Source organism: Hakea prostrata, chromosome 2, assembly GCF_041222555.1.
Source record: "Hakea prostrata isolate BN-2017 chromosome 2, UWA_Hpros_2, whole genome shotgun sequence".
Taxonomy (NCBI): Eukaryota; Viridiplantae; Streptophyta; class Magnoliopsida; order Proteales; family Proteaceae; genus Hakea; species Hakea prostrata.
In genome coordinates this window covers 52007181-52025441 of record NC_142601.1, presented here as the reverse complement: position 1 = coordinate 52025441, position 18261 = coordinate 52007181, and the positions used below count along the sequence as shown (strand labels likewise).

Below are 18261 nucleotides of genomic sequence, written 5' to 3'. Positions count from 1 at the left end.
ACAAGCTCTTCTCACAGTGTCATACATTATTGATGCTCTGTCACTCGCCTAAGAGGAACCTTTCCATGGATTCTAATAAAAAAGAGTACACTCAACCTCAAATTTTAGAATTTTCAGCTTTGATTTTGATCATAGTTGTTCTTTTGCCTAATTAATCATAATAAAAATGATGGTAGTCTAATATGCAAACACATCAAATTACAGACCCAATCATGTAGTGACTGTTCAGTCGGGTGATGACATGAAAATAAACTTACCAGAAAAAAGATGAATGTGAGAAGTAAACAATTTTAATTTCATAACAATCGATGTAGCGTGAAACATACCTGCTAACATGATCTAAAATGTAAGGCGAACGGCCATGATCCTACCAGGGTAGTACAATGCCAAAACATCATGGCCCAACCTAATCATTCTAATTGAAAATTTTTAGTTACTGTAAAAACTCATAGTTGATCTCGGGGGTATTTAGCGAAATAATACCGAAATCACACCGTGTTGTCCACAGGAAGAATAGAGTGAAACTATGAGGGTTAGATATTAGGTCATTATAGTAGTATAAGACCTTCCTCACAACCACAAAAATGGGTTAAAACAGTAGAGAATAAAAAGGGACAAGGCTCTCAGACTCTCAATGTACTAGTAAGCCCGAATCACAATCAAAACTTCCTGAACCAAATAGGTCAACAACCTGCTGAGATCCTGAAACCTGTCCAAGCAGGGGTTTGAAAATGTGAGTTGGATCAATGAATGTTCTGACCAATCAATGGTGGAATTGTTAAGGTTAACTTTGACAGACTCCAAACTAATTCTGGCTGAAATAGAATTGGCAGACTTTGGCAGCAAAGTATATTCACATTTAAGGTGGGAGTGAAAATTTCGCTGACCTGATATTAGGCTCTGTGAAACATCAATAATAAAGCTATATATCACAACATTACTTGCTCCACACCTCACTGCAGCTAAACATTCATCAGGATAATACAGCAAAGGGAGGTATTTGTACAGGGGACACTCTTCGATCCACTCCAAATAGGGTGCAGGGGCTTTAATGTCCGCATGACTGCAATCAGTGCAGCAGAAAATCCTAAGCAGAAAACTTGACCATATCTTAATCTACCCGATGCTCACTTTTTCTTCATGGAACATAAAAGAAGGAATATCCTACTGGAAGGCCAACCAGAAATGGGAACTCAATATCAAAACCATATCCAGAAGATCGTAATGTAATGTTTGGTTACGCAAAAGCTGGTTCTCATTAACATGCTACAACTCTTCTACTTGTACCAAGAATCCACAGGGGCATCGCTTTGTCCACACTGAGCTGTCTTCATCAAAAATCTGATCCTCAACTGGAAATACATGTTCATGGTCCTCATTACGAACTGATAATAGAGCATTGGCTTTGGCATCTTGTAGGTATCCTTGTGGATGCCCAAGAGCTTGCTTCTCTTCCCTACTACTAGGAGTCTGGGCTCCACATAAATCATCCCTTGACTGAATGTCTCTGGGGACCTGTGAAGTCGAACCTTCCACATACATGTTGTTCAGTCTCTGCCGTGTTAAAATGGACGAAAGTAGCTGATACCACCTAGAAATTGCTTGCATTTCATTCCGTTTATTCTCTTCAGCCCTTCTTATTCTCTCCTCTTCTTTATATGCCTTGACAATAAATCACCAAAAAGACCAATATGTAGTTTCAGTAAATGAGAAATATTCAAATTTTATAGGAAATCCATTTGCTTAAACATTTGGTTCCTTACATCTAATATTAAATCTTTGAACTCAGAGCAAACCACGACTCCTTCAAACACAGGAACAGAGCGGCCATTTCGGAATTCAAAGCCAACCATAGCGGGGGCAAAATCAATTTCCAGCCTCCTTACAACAGGAACTATTCTGGGTAGTCTCAGGTGCACAGTTCCAGGCGGAAGGCACTTCTCAGACCATACATCCACTTGACCACGTTCATTCTGAAATGAAATCCAAAACCAAAAAAATAATCATATAATGACAAATGCACACCATATTACTCCAATACAAAATTTTCTGTTCTTATTACCCCAAAAAAAATCCGTTACCAGTATCCTAAACCAACAAGCCAATCCCAATTAGTTGGATATGGCTTCTTATTGTTGTAGCATTTAAAAACTAAGACATAAATTGTGACAGCATACATACTCAAGATAACAAACTGTGTGTTTCCAGTAAATTTCCTGGATATCAGAATAGCCAAACCAGGAATGCATCATCTCCTCATGAAATAGTCGAATGTCTGGCCACAAAATTCTTGGTGATTGAAGCATGATTAAGGCATATATATATATATATATATATATATATATATATAAAGCCAGTTGGATGAAGGACTTTCTTGTCCAACCAAAAGGTAACTAGAAGCTAGATGAATTAAGCAACTAAAGAAGCTGGAAGTCTCAGAAAAATAATTGTGACCCTTCAAAAGTCTGTACAATCATAGCATGACAGGAACCATATTAATTAAGCAACTCAAGAAGCTGGGAGCCTCAAAATTTTGCATGTCCCACCTCACGAAATATAAAAGCTCACAACTTTATGTTCAAGTGACCATTGATTAACATTCAAGGGGATTAACATGCAACTTTTTTAAGAGAGAACAGAATTTTATTTTTTAAAACAATAGGTAAGGTACAAGCTAAAGATGTAAGGACAGGATGACCAAGGTCAAACCCTTAATAGGGAAACTATAAATCCACACACACAGCTCATCTGCTATTGAGTTGACAGGAGTTGGCAGATCTCCTCCTCCAACAACATGACTAAAAAAAGCAGTATGTAGATCATGTGGCCTATGCAACCAACAAAAAGTATGCAACGGCTAATTATCATTGTGCAAAATGAACCAAAAACTCTGAATTAACTATATATCAGACAAACTAATAATGTTTACCCTTGGTACAATCCCATCTACAGCACAAGGAAGACATAATGGTTCCGTCTGCCACTTCCCGTAAAGTTCAATAGTTTGTTCACTGCCATCTTCATCATAAATACCAGATTCAGGCTCCTGAACTTTCCCAAGCTTCAGAGCACGTTTTACTACCTAGAAGAAAAGCAACAAGAAGTCATGATTCAAAATCTTGGCTAAATAAAAGAGATATCAATGTAAACCTACAGAAGAGAGTAAGCCCACGGTCCAAACCTTTGCAGGGCTTTCATTTTCTTTGATTTGCAACCCTTCCCGCAACCATCTTTGTTTAGTCTGTAACATTTTAACACAAGTACGCGGGTATACTGGATGACCAGAACAATAACCAAGAATAGGACCCCTTGGATGTAGTATCTGATACTTGGTAAGCCATTTTTCAATGGCATAAAGGGAATGGTTTTTGTAGGCCTGGAATAGTGAAGAAAGAATTGAAACATGTGTAGCTGCAAAAGTCGTGAAAATTATATAGTAGTGCCTTTTGGGATCAAATATACAATTCCATACCTGTTGATTTGTAGGAAGGGGCTCAGTTAATGCCCTAGTTTCCAGTTCCATATCCTCAATTGAGTTTCTGGTAGCAACCCTGGAATTTTGTGCTAAAGATTGCACATTGATATCCATGTAACATCGTTTAGATGGTTTCTTGCTAAAAATTCAAACCCAAGCTGACATGGTCTGGAAGACACTTTTGAGATGTAGAGATACCTGTTGAAGCACTCTCTGGGTTTGTCAAATGGACCAAACCTCCTGTAGCATCAGATTCCAACTTCTTCAAAGGTGCCAACACTGCATCCCACCAATTTGGATCAACTCTCAGTGATTTTATCTTGTACCACTTCATACAATACCTGAAATTAAAATTAAGCAGCAATTTACTTATATTGTCATGCTAAGACAAATGTTCAGTAATGCAGGAAAGCTATCATGAATCACATCATTGGAAGTAGCTTCAAATACAAAATGAATGGACATATGATTGCACCAAGGTTGGGAGGCAAAACCTTCGGGTCACATCTTTAGCCCCACGGCCAGCAAAAGCAACTACATATCTTAGAGACTTTCTGCAGGCCACAGCTGCAGCTTCTACATTCTGCTCACCATCAATAATAGCATTGGCAGCATCAACATGCATCCACTTCCCCGTTAAGTTTTCTCCGCCACAGTAGACTTCCGCCCAGTACATTGGAGCTCCTAGTTTTCTTGATCCAATTGCAGTAGAAATTGACTGGGAAGAAATTGGAGCCTCCTCACTTTCACTTGTTTTCTTCCTTTTTATTTGAGAAGAAAAATGAGATGAACTACCACAGACATCTTTCAGGTTTGTGACTGAATTAGCATCACAATTAGCTGTAGCAGTAGCAGAAAGAGCCATTTCCAAGTGCATTTCGAACTCTAGATCACCTTTTCTCTTTGGTCCTTCAGACTTCTTGGTTGGACATTCTTGTAAACCAGAACTGGTTGCTTTGCAAGCTAATGGATCAATGAAATCCTCGGCCAACTGATCTTTCGATTGAGTGCTCTTGCATGTCAAGTCGTTTTCACTCATTTGACATGCAACACTGGGAGAAGTTATATGTCCAATTTCTTGGTAGCTTATTTTATGTGAAGACAATTGTACAGGAGAAGCACAAACTTGATTTGGCCTGGCCACCATCAGTGTGGAAGAGTTAAAAATCCCTGTCTCCCCTTTCTTTGTGCCATTGTTTGAACATTCAGACATGTCCATATCTGGTTTGAGGGAGGCCACATCCAGGATGGACACAAACCTGATAATATAGCACATGATTTCAGTAAACCCTAATAAGTAATTTACAAAGAAGCAAGAAACTTAATGAAGACCACAGTCCAGATTCAAGAGGCACTACCCCAAAGTTTTACAGAAGTTCATTAACAGAAAGATCATCAGGTTATAGTAGCCAACTAACCATCAAGCAAAAGATTGATAGAATAATAAGAAGGCTGAACAGGAATCCAGCTCCAACCAATGACTAATTTAGAATGGTAGGGTGATTTTGAACCTAGGATGAAAAAGAAACATGTATTGATCAAACTTTTGTCAACTTCACCAATTTTCCCAGATTTTGACTCCAAGGAAAGAGAAATACTTGGGCAGTTTCATCAGTTTTACCTTGAATTTTCAATCATTGGTTCTAGAAAACATATAAGATGAGAGCTGCACAATATAAAATACAGCATGGACAGAACCTACAAGGATCCTTCCACTGAAATAAGGCCAAACCAGTGACTTGAGACTCTGAATTTTTTAATATCAATGATTATTTTTGCAAAGTTTTATCTTGAATTTGACGGAATATGGTTATGATAACAGTCTTACCAAAAGTTCCGTAGTGAAATTCCAAGAGAAAAGCATGATTTCCAATTTTCACATCATTTCTGAAATATTACATGATTTCAAATGCCTTCAATTCATTTCACATGAAACAATTCCATCTCAACCAGGACGAATCCCCAGAAAATATTTGATTCCTTTATTTCCATTGATAAATCAACTGTAACATGGTAAAGTACTGAAATTACATTAACATTCCTTTCTTCAACTATTCCAGAATAATGGTAAATGCAACCTCTGTAACATCCTGGTAATGAACCTAGGCTGGGAAATCGTCCAGGTTGAGTCATAAGAGTGGACCTTTTGTGGGCTGCTCAACTATTCCCAAGACCATAATGGTAATCACAAGTCCAGATCCAACACGGCGACATTCGCCATTTTGGGAGGGTTATCTTGTAATTTAATAAAAACATCCTGGGTCTTCTCTGGTGGTTCTTCGTCTTCGGTGAGGGCTTCAGTTCCAGTGCCTGTTGGACTTGAGGAGAAAAAAGAGAAAAGAAAACACCTGGATGCTTTCCGTCTGTTGGACCCCCCCCAAACCCCGCTCCAGGCTCTGCAGATAGCAGAAATCACACCCGCAGTGGACATTTTCTGTCCGGTGGAAGAACTGAAGATAAGAACCATTTCCAAACTCCGGGACCTCCCAAGAATCCTGCAACCCACCGCCAACGACCAGGACTGCCGCCAATGGCCACCGCATGATTTCATATTGATCCAAATGAACATGCTACATTACCTAGATCTTTAACTGCTGCCGAGTGCTACACATAAAACTCCCAGTTGCTAATCGAGGTAATAATTAAACCATAACCGTAAATAGCCTCTCAGAATAAGAAACCACCGCCATCGAAATCACTCCCCATCAGCCTGTCGTCCTCCAAAAAAATCAACCTTTCGACGATATATCACCGATTTCTCGGCAATATATCGTCGATTTTTTGTTTTTTTCGTATTGCTGGGGGAATCATGTCACCAAGTGATGGGGATAGAACAATGTTCCATGACCAGGACTGGCTAATGGCCCTTTTTATATTGATCCAAAGGAACATGCTACATTACCTAGATCTTTAACTGCTGTCAGTGCTAAAATAAAACTTCTAGTTTCTAATAAAGACATAATTTAAATACATAAATAACCTCTATGACTGCATCAATATTCACCAATATTGAGGAAGAAAGTATTTACCGAGCTGTTAGATTAAGAGCTCTGAACAGTGCCACGGATAATGCAGTAATCTGCCAAAAGAATAACCTGATTATTTCCCCTAAAAACAGAAACAAGTATTCTAGTCCCTAAAGTTCAGTCAATTCACCAATAAAAACCAAATCTCGTTCTTACTGCAACTCCATCCTGTTTAGAAATAAACTGGACAACATATATATAAAATTTATTTCCAATGCCTAGAAGCCACTATCATTATCAGAGATGCTTCCTATGTGATTGCTACATAAACCCTGGTTTGTGACTGGAAATAGTGACCCAGAAATCAGACCCTTCAAAAAAATGCAATACAGGGCAAGTTTTACTGGTTTCTCGATTGCAAATGTACGGTGATGCCACAAGCACAGTATACTGCTCTGGAAGATATAGTGGATGTATAAATGGTCTTGAAACTTTTAAACAAGGTATAACAAGGGTATAATAGTATGTATCGGAGAATAGTAAACTCAGAGAAAGTAAATATTCAGTATAATTAAAGGCACAAACAAACCCGGCTGAAATTAAGAGGTGATAGTTTGTCAAAGGCTCGTGGATAAATAGTTATCTGGAAAAATATGCATTGATGATCTTTGAGTGCAGCATATGCAGAAATAAAACTGGGTACCTAGAAAATACTAAAGTTGCTGGGTATTCATGTAGAGCTGACATACCAAAGAAAAAGCTTAAAGTACTCTAATAGCATAGTTCCCTTCTTCTGAGTTTCCTCCAGTCCAACATGTACACTTGGTACAAAAATGAGGTGAGTTTCATATACTTAGTGTGGAATTACAAACAGCGGAAAGAACTTCTTGCCGAAGATCAATTAAATCCAATGAATCTCTTTTATATTGAAATGGACAATCATTACCCAAACTTCACTGCAACTTGACATTCAATATAATTAAAACAATCCAGCACCATACTCATTAAGGAATTATGAATGTCTCAAACGTTCACAACTCAAGTCCTTTTTCGGCCGTCCTCATACCTCTATAGAGCCTTTAATTGCACCAGTGTACTTCATGTTTGTTCTACTAATGTCCTCCGTAGACCATGGCTCTATCTGAGTCTCTTCTTGACATCTTGTAACTAAATTGAGGCAACCCCAGTGCATGCAAGACCAGCTTCAATAGAGAAAGGGACAGGCCAACTAACACCACAGTTTGGATAAAATCAAATCCAGAACAAATGGGATTAAAAAGCTGCTCTTTGAGATTTTATTTTCAGTTTGTTGGCAATATATGTTAAGGAACTTAAGACCAAATCAGGTCCATCTATCGAAGTTATAGCTTACGCCCATCTCCTGTCCATGTGGCCATTGACCAGCAAAAATGAAAATCCTCTGATAGATTAGTGGGCCCCATGAGGACAGGTGACATGAATGGAAGAAACCTGGCTAAGATCTTTTAGAGTTGCATTTTTCATGTACTTGCTATTTCCAAATATTTGTCCTTCTCACTTTTTTTGGCAGCAAGATAGCCAAGCTACTTCCCCACTTAGGGAGTTTCTATTCTTGAAACAGTGCTAACATACCAACTTTTGACCATCAAACAAGAGATGACACCCACATGGGTCCACTCAAAGGGCTGACCTAACCAAACCGACCAGCCTAGACCGGCTTCAATGCCAAGGAGAAGATTCCCATCCTCCCACTAAGAAGAACCCTACTTGTAATCACGTTATGGGTATCCTACAATCAAACCTGAAAAAGACCATATCTCCACCCATGAGGGAGAATGATACTCCTATGCCGTAGGGACGACACCTGTCCATAGGGGGACCAAATTTAACCTAGTTTTCTTGACTTTGGTCGAGCTCAATGACTAAGTTAACTAGTGCAAGGTTAATCTTGATGCTTTCTACATGATATCATATCACTAGTGTCCAATCTGGAATGTGGACTTGTCTTCTCACAAACCCTCCCAAGCGTCTTCCACAACACTTTATTATATGAAAATTGTTACCAAAGCATCGGCTGGCTGTTGTGTTTTAGGAGAACCAATGATGTGAACCAATTCTAGGGTTAGGATACTTTTTTTCCCCTAACAATTTTATGGAATCTATGACAGGTGTGAACAACAACAATAAGCCTTGTCCCAACTAAATGGGGTTCACGTGACACATGGATTATTGCCCTCCAATTTCTATTTTTAATGTGGGTCTCTACATAAGTTTTGGGAGTTTTTAGAAAGCCATTCTAGATACAAGGCTTTCTATTTTAGGAGTTAGGAGTTAACTAAACTTATATTTTTTCCTTTCTAGAGGACAATTACTTCTCCTAAGGTTATCTTAGGTCTAATCTCCCCTAGCTCTTCTAGTTCCTTCAATTCTTCATTCTATCTCTTCTCCGTTCAAGGTCAGCGGTGATTTTTTAATGTTTGTTTTCTAACATGGCATCGAATCAACCTAGGGACTGTTTTCTCTCTTGGCTGCCCGTTTTTTTTTCACCTCAAAGGCCCTAGCTTTTGGGGAAGCTTATCACTTATGGGAGTCTTGGGATTCCTCTTGATTTTGCTTCCATTTGTTCAGCCGGTTTGTCTTCCATTGTTTGTGCTCTAATACCTTGATTCATTGATTTCTCTCTTAATTCTTATCCTTCCTTGTTTTACTACTCTTCCATCTTTTCTTCAGCATCTTCTCAGTTTGTGCTATGGTCCGAGATCGTAATTTGCTACCGCAACTGAGTTTATCTATATGATTCTTTTTAACAGCCCAACACTATTTTTTCCCCGATCTAATTTGCTCCGTACATTACGATAGTCCGAAATTTTTTCCCCCTTGGTGGTCGAACAACGGTCCTATAAAATTTTCCTTTTCCTTCTTGCTTTAATGGCATGTCACAAATGCCACGTGTATGCACATAAGACCTACTCAAGATTGCCGGGTATTATTAATATCTTTGCCCTCAACTGGCTACAACAATATCATTACCACACCTATCCCTTTACCTACCTACTTGCGAAACCTCATCTTCCAAATCACCTCTTTTACTTAAATATGGAGATGGTAAAGTATTACTTTGTGAGGAGGATATTAAGAAAAGATGGGAAACCTATTTCTCTAGTTTACCTAAATGAGCATTCTTCAAGCACTTATGTTTTACGGACGATTACACTTTTCACCAAGGCACCAAGGTCCGAACTTATATACGGTAGAATTTTAACTTCCTATGTCCGAAGTAAAAGAAGCTTTAAGGAGGATGAAACCTCTTGGTCAAGACACAAGGTCCTTTACCTATGAAATCCCAATTGAAGTATGGAAGAGCTTAGGAACCCATGGACTTTAGTTTGGTTGACTTAAGTTGTTTAATAAGATTATGAGCATACTTATGGCTTTGTTCGAAAATGCCGATGTTCCTATTGGAGGCACGAAGTGTTTTATGTGGTTCCAATTTTCTTTACAAAAATAAAGGAGATATTCAAAGTTGTAATAACTATAGGGGCATTAAATTGATGAGCCATTCACGTGAACAATGAAATTTTTTTTTGATTTTGTTTTTTTTTTTTTTGGGTTTCTATTATGGGAGAGAATAATTGAAACCCGTTTTGAGACACTTAACTCAGAACTTTCTATGTTAGGAGTTAGAAGTCTAAGATGTAATTTTTGTTTCCTTTTCTAGAGACAATTACTGGTCTCCAAGTTGTATCGATTCATGGCTAAAAAAAGTGCTCTTGATCCTAGACTCTTAAGGGAATAACCTAACAATTTTATCAGCGCGATTGATTTTTTAATGTTTGTTTTCTAACAATAGGAATTGGAAGGAAAGACATGGAAACAAAAGTGGGATCCTAAGGGTTGGGATAATTGGGAAGAACGGTAAGATTAGGGATTTCAATCCTTATGGGATGTAACAAAATCATGGGGGATATTAACAAAGATGAAAATCTAAATATGGACTGGATCTTGGAAGAATATTTTCTATTTCCTTCTTGTTCTTTTCTCCTTTTTTTCTCTTCTTCTTTTCTCCTTTCTTTCTTTCTTTTCTTTTTTCTTCTTTTCTTTTTCTGTTTTTCTTCTCTTCTGATTTTCTGGTTCTGCTGCAAGGAGGAGGGGCAGATGGAGAGGGGCCTAGAGGGAGAGAGAGAAGGGGGAGGGGTGGCGCAGGGTGTAGGGCAGGGTGGGGTTGCTGTCTAGGCATGACCGCAAGGGGGATGGGCTGTAAGGATTGCATAGAACAGACAAGGGTCAGGGGAGGAGGGGCTAAGGGTCATCATAGGGGTGAGGGGGAGGGGCTGGGATGTCAAAGGGGTTGGGGAAGGTTGCTGCCAAGTCACCACAGCTAGGGGAAGGGGGGTAGCTAGGGTTCCACAGGGATGGTCCTTGGACCAGTTTTCCTTCAGAAGGTGTTATCACCATTTTGGAGGCCTGTTCAATCCAAATATTAGCCTCATATCAAACTGTGGGGTCATGTTTTGTTAAACTCTTTCAAATCCTGCCATGTTGTGTACCATCGGACATGCCATGTTTCTGTCCAACAGGCATTTTGCTCCATTGTTCTTATCTGCCAAGAACACATCAGGTCCCTAGGCTCTTTTCAGCCACATAATTAAATTTATCCTCCCTTGTCTTTTGTTGTGTGCTAACAAAACCTAAATCCCATTCAACACTACAATTTCAGCACTATTCTGTTTTCTTCCTTTAGTTTTTAACACATATCAGCCAATATTTAAATCAAGCAGATAAAGTTGATATCTATAACTGATAATTGAATCTCACTCAATAACTCAATTCATCTGACAGGTACTTCATGCACTTTTTCTTCCATATCCTTGGGATTGCCATGAGTTATAGTCTTATAGATAATGAACAGTCTGCTTATGGATAGAATGATTACTAAAATAGGATGATTCACCTTCAATCTCATCTGTTTGGTGGCATGCCTTCAAGTTACATTATAGACTTTCAGTGTATAAATGAAAAGTATCAAGAGTGCAAGTGAAATCACAACCTTTACACCTTAATTTAAGTATCCAGGGGCTTTACAAGTTTACAACTCAATTCAGTAGTTACAAGTTTTATTTGTCAGACATAGATCAGGTTCTCACATAGATCAGGTTCTCATATCCAAAATCAGAAACATTTCTTCTCCTACAAAATCATTAAACTTGAGAAAGCTATATTTCCTTTTCAAAGATACAAGTTTCCAATGTCTACTATAAAGAATAACTGAGAGAATCAGTCAGGGATACCTCTTCTAGAGATCCTTCATGACTTTCAAGAGCATAAGCCAGGCTTGACTCGAATGATCTCTCTGGGGCAGATGTTCCTCTAAGATGAAAATTATGATGGAACTGCAGACACAATAAGCAGTTCAAGGAAAACACAGATGTATATATATATACTTGGCTGCATGTGTATGTTCATGTCTCTGTGTGCGTGTTGTGTGCATGCCCTTGTGACTACATAGCTGTGTGGCCCGATTTTCAGCCAATGGTAGTTGACATTGTGCACAGTGTTGTCCATTCCATACTCCACCCAAAGTGGTAAATTTCAGTCCAAACAACCTTTACACAACTAAATGATAAAGCTTTTAATAATGGTTTATGGCTGATAACATCCAATAAAGGGTGATAAACACAATTGAGACTGATCTTGAATATTGGCCACCTTAGCCCAACATGTGGCTCAAACAGGGGGTCCACCCAACAACATCAGTTACCAGTGAACCTTAAAGTATACATACCCAGTTGACAAGAGGGGTCAGCACATTTGCAGTCAGTTTAGGAGCTTCCGCTATATTCAGTAAGTGTGTTGGCAAAAGTGAAAGTAGGGATGCCTGTCAAAACAATTGATTCACCTTAGAAGTTAGAACACATGAATTATGCATCATAGTTTGTTTCAGTGGTGGATAATAGCAATGGCAAATTACACAGGAGAATGAAATACCCAAATAAAAATGGGAAACCACCCCACAGAAAATATTTTTCAGATTGTCAAGCATCATCAAAACAGAAGTCTTCAACTAAGCACAAAGAGAAGATAGTGACAAAATCATATCATTTGCATCATTTTTTTTTTTTTACAAGCTAGTATCAGCATAAAGTGTATAACTGCAGCTGTTCTGTAGGCATAAATGTTAAAGCACATTTTTATTCTTGTTCCACCACATAAAAAGAAATCTCATGATGAGCCAACTTTGTCTCCGGCATAAGTAGGGCATTTATTTGCAGGCTTGGGCACTCTTCCATGCTGCTTCTCATTTATACCAAAATATTAAGAAATAGAATGTTTTAGACATATAAGAACAGAGGCAAAGAGTGTGTTAAGATAACTAAACAGAAAACCCTAAAAGATGACAAAACAGAAAACCCTAAAACAGCAAAAGCAAATGGACCAAGTAACATGATGCACAGCTTACAAATGTTCATTAATTCATGTAACCCTTTAAGTAATGTTCTATGCCCTTCATTTACCTTCAGAAGGAATTTCCAAAAGATTGATCCCTTGGTCAAGCTTTCAAGACCCATAACTTTACTTTCTACATATCAAAATGCTACTGCCTACTAACATATAATGCTATCATGGAGATTTCGTTCTCCATGGATTCCACTAGTATTTCCTTGTTTTCTCATTATTTAGGTATCCACTGATTTGCAGCAGACTTTTCTTCGAGAATATGGAAGAAAGGAGGAGAAGGGGGAAGGGGGGTATGCTTCCGTGAGCAAAGTATTGTGTGCTAAAGACATGCACTAGTTATGCCTCTAGATTAGTGTTCCTGTGATACAAAAAGAAACTTTCTATTTAATGACTATCAACTAGCAATGACATTTCATTTTAGAAACTCCATTTTATTAGGGATAGGTCATCCTTGAATTATTTAAATATGAGAGATTGGCAATTGACGTAAGGGGAAGGTCAAAATGAACAGAAAGTAATGTCCAGTTTGTAGCTGAAGCATGAAACAAGAAAGCACCTGAATGAGAGGATCATTGCAAGCACTGTCAACTAATCTTCCCCGTGCTATTAGACAGACCAAATGAACTTTATGCACTAGCTCAGCCAATTCCTGAAACGAAATAGAGGGAAGATCCCTAAATTTTTTATTAAGAAAATGAAAGCTGTTATCATTAGAGTACTAACAAAATAGCAAGCCTCGTCTTAAGCATTATTGCTTACCTTGTCCTCTGCCGAAGCTCTTCGATTAGGCCTCTTTTTAACAGAAGATGGTGATTCACTAAATTCAACAGTCACTTCCGTTGCATGAGCATGTTCTCTAGAATCTGGGATGGATATCAAACCATCTTCCCAGTCAGAATCACCAGAATCTTCCTCCTTGCCAGGGAAAGCAAAATGTGGGTTTTGCTCCTCAAATTTCTCTTCCACTGGAGTTTTCCCCTTCGAATCTGTAGCAATACCATCTGAAAATGCATCACACCTGACATTACTTTTAAGTTTTGTTTCTTATCTCCCTTGGAACCAATATCTAGCTGGAGAGAACAGAACAATGGAAGTAGTCAGTTGTTGGACAATAACAGAAGTAGATGTATCAACATCATTTGTTTGACCATTTCTGAATACTTAGACAAACAGACAAAAAAGAAAAGCCTACAACATAAAAACCCCAAAGTTGCATGATAAGTGACATTCTAAGATGTGCACAAGAAACCCATCAGCCTGCCTGTACTGTAGAGAAAAATTAAATAGAAGGTAGAGACAAACCGTGTCATCAAATTCATTACAAGGATGTCTTCTTTCATGTCTCCTTGTTCCTGATGAGCCATGATGCATGGTCTGTTTAAGAAGCTTGGCCACAGCTTCTCTTGATTTATTGGTAAGAGAGCCTGAAAATGAGTATCCGTTTTAAGTTCAAATAATGATAGGTAACACGAATTGTCGAGTTCCTTTTGTGATATAAGTATACATAACATAAGACTCATAAAGAGTTAAAGTAGAAGTACAAACCACTATCATGTCCTGATGCTGTACAGCTTTTGCTTTCTGAGTCATGATTATCTTTTATGGCATCCTCGTTGCCTGCCAGAGACAAGCAGACAGAGATTCCAGAAATTCAGATTCTTTAGCCAAGTGACAATTTATCTCAAAGTCACTAAGTGCACAAAATGAAGAATAATGAGTGGCATTAATAATCTCCTCCTGACCCAAATATTGGAAGTCAAATCATAACTTAGAAGTAAATCTCAGCAGACTCCAAACCTGATGCAAATTACGATCTTGGCCAAGTTGCCACTACTTATGTATGGAATAAACAGATAATTCAACAGCAAAGAAGGGCTTTTAGAAGACTAGTTTCCCCTAAGAACGAAGAATGTGAAATGGAAATCAAAAAGGAAAGATGAATGTCCACAGTGGACAGGAAAATTAAGAAACTAGGAAACTGTCACAGAGCAGAGATGCCAACAGAAGATCATCTGATAAAATCGTTATCAGAGGATAGACAGATTTATTCAGCTTTAAGATTTTGGTAGTAGGCAAAATACTAATACCCGGTTCACTTTTCCCACTTATGTAAAAGACTAACGAACAAAACAAAGTACCCAACCCCCCCCCCCAAAAAAAAGAAAAAAAAAAAAAAGAAGAAGGTTCCTTCAAATGGAGATTTGTAAATAGTGCCTATGTGGGACCCATGTGTGTATTACATGAAATTACACAAAAATAATTACTGCAAAAAACAGAGACACTACAATTTACATGGTTCGGCTATGGCTACATCCACGTGCGTAATGGAGCTTCTTCACTATGAGAATGGGACTATACTTAAACAATACTTGGATTTAAAACAAAACCCAACCTTGTATACAAAACCAGATACCCCCATACACCCCTTCTCAAGTCACACTCTCAACCCTTCAAGAGATCACAAACCAACCCACAACTCCAACCTCTAACCCAATCACACTCCATTCAACACTAAAGATCACTTCTCTCTCTGTGTTGTCTAATTTCAAACAACCAATCCCCCACCCTATTTATAGATGGAGGGGTGAAGGGGTGGGGAGTTTTTCTCACTCCCCCCCCCCCCCTGAAAAACACTATAGAAGGTGCCATTCATGGAGCTGCCCATGAGTACCTCATGCAAAACACTTTAAAAGAGGCGTAATCAAAATATTGTGCTGCTAACACACAATTCTGTCGATAGCCATGTCCTCCTTAATGACGCAGACCAAAAAACTCCACCCTCCGAATCATTAGGAGGGACTGGTCATGTATGTCATGCTTCTGTATTCATACATAGGCTCTTTACCATGATGATTACCTTCTATATGTTATAGAACTATCCACCGTATTCTTCCAATCCTAAAACATGGTTGGTTGCTTGCCTTCATTCTTCACCATGCGCATTGGGATTGCATGTATCATTTTGGGTAAACCATCCACATGCATGTAACCATTCTGTATACACCACATATGTTGCATTTCCATGCCCACCACCTAGTGTGACTCTTTCTGTAGTGCTAGCGCTCGCACAAGTGTCTCTCAATCCTAGTGTGGTTCTCCTTCACACTGATAACTTCATTCCATCATGCAATCACTCCACCTGCATGGTTTCAACATCCATCGGTTTTCCAATTTACCTTCATGTACTGATGTGATGGTATGCAAATATCCCAGCATCTACATCCCATCATCTTGTTGTACATCTCCCCTCTTCATTAGTATTGTGAGAGAAGGCTCTGGAACAAACAAGATGGGGCATCAGTACAATCACTTGAGTTGTGACAAAAACTAAACATTGTCTTCTAAATAGATGATGCTAGTGGTACTATGTTCATTTGTCTTTTCCTTCTACTCCTCTTTAAGTGCGTCTTTCTTTAGCTTTCTACACTCCCTTTTCATATGCCCCTCCTTGTTGCAATAGTGACATATGATTCTTTTTCCTGTTATGAATCTCCTCACCCGATTTTCAATAATGAGTGCCCCTTCTTCTCAAGATTGGATCAAGGATCTTCTCCTTGTCTGATTGTTCAAGAGGCTTCATGGCACTTGACTCATCATCAATTTAGCATCAGGTGCTGAATCACTAAGAAACACCACTAGTGTCTCCCAACTATCAAATAATGAGCTAAGAAGTAATAAGGCTTGTAATTCATCTTTAAGCACCATCTTCATAGAGGAGAGCTGCTTCAAAATACCTTTCACTTCTTTCAAATGGGCTGCAATTGGGGTGACTTCTCTTTACTTGAGATTCACAAGCTTCCTTATCAAGTAAGCCTTATTAGTAGCAATTTTTCTCTCGCACACAAGTCTTCAAGTTTCTCCCAAAGTGAATAGGCTAACATCTCTATAAATACATGGTGGAAAAACAGAATCATCCAAAAGTTGTCTAATAAATCCAACTGCTTTTCGATCCAAGAGTTTGCAATCCTCACATTTTTTCTGGCTTTGCTAAATCACCTTCAATGGGTGAATATAAGTCCTTGCAATACAGCAAGTGCTCCATCTTTTGCTTTTCAAATCATCCAATTGCCTCCATTCAAGCTAATCATCCTTATTAAAGTAGTTCCATCCATGGTCTTACACAATCACACAAACAATTTCATCAAGACCCACTTGTTGTGAATCTTGCTCTGATACCACGTTTTAAGAAAATTAACCATATTCGGTTCCCACGGTTCCCACTAAAAGAATGAAGTAAACACCCCAACCCCCCCCCCCAAAAAAGAAAAAAAATGTTACTGTGAGTAATGCTATGTGGGATCCACAAGCGTATTACTTGAAATTACTACGAAAACACAGACGTTATGCCTAAATCCACCAGCTGACCAGCATAATAGGACTTCTTCAATATGGGAATGGGACTGTACTTGTATAGTACTTGGATTAGAATCTTACCGTATCTAAAATTCCAGTGTACCCTCTCTCAACTTACACAGTTACATTTTCAACCGTTCAAGAGATTACAACCAACCTAACCCAATCACAATTCACTCAACACTAGAGATCACTTCTCTCTATGTGATGTTGTGTAATTTCAAACATCCAAACCCCACACCCTATTTATAGATGGAGGGTAAAGAGGTGAAGGGTAGGAGAGAATTTCTGCTGATGAATCGCTCGTGCATAAAACCTTAGAAGGGGTGTAGTCAAAATATTGTGCTGCCGACTGGCAATTCTGCCGACAGCCATGTCCTCCTTAATGAGAAGGGCCAACATTTGGGACCTTAAGGCCGATAAGAAAGCAAAGAATCTACAAAGGACTTGCAGAGAAGCAAAAACCTAGAAAAGTAAAAATGTTTCAACGAAAGCATGCCAAAATCCGAGCAGAAATTCAAACCGAGAAATGCTTTGTTTGTCGAATAAATTAATGGAGAGAACAAGAAAGGAGAAATCACGGACTGGTAGCACCAACCTGAAGCCTGCGGTCGCTTCAACTGATTTCTAGTCCGCATTCTGAGTGTTCAATTTGGCCACTCTGAATGAAACCAAACAGAAAAGCGCGGCTTCCGCTTATGGACTTTGGTTTGGAGGACGTTCCCGGGGATCAAAACAGGGGCGACGCTCATCAGAATCGAGAAGAGCCACGAAACGTTCCAAGTCGATTCATGACTCGCTGCATGATGCATCTTCCCGAGTTCTCTTACACTGTTCCCGCCATGGGGTTACATGACCCACTCGGCCAGCCCATAAGGACCAGAATCCGGCTCAGCACCACCCCATCGGGCAAACCGGTTCAAACAGCTTTGACTCCGGTTGGTTCTCAAACCGTGTGCATTTTGGCACTAGAAAAAAGTGGGGTGGGATCACTTCTTGAGTTATTCTAGCCTCTCAAGGCTGATATCCATT

The 18261-nt window shown here is 39.0% G+C and overlaps 1 protein-coding gene across 1 annotated transcript; it reads right to left on the bottom strand.

Moving 5' to 3' along the window:
• Positions 1–627: 627 nt before the first annotated feature.
• Positions 628–18050, bottom strand: RAD4 (DNA repair protein Rad4 family). The gene is given in 16 exon segments (XM_089144987.1): positions 628–1662; positions 1764–1973; positions 2930–3082; positions 3182–3376; positions 3473–3619; positions 3621–3816; positions 3970–4734; positions 6505–6554; positions 11709–11810; positions 12203–12295; positions 13433–13525; positions 13636–13904; positions 13907–13946; positions 14179–14300; positions 14422–14493; positions 17828–18050. Coding segments are annotated over 16 exon segments (2943 nt in total). The 5' UTR covers positions 17868–18050; the 3' UTR covers positions 628–1266.
• Positions 18051–18261: the final 211 nt, after the last annotated feature.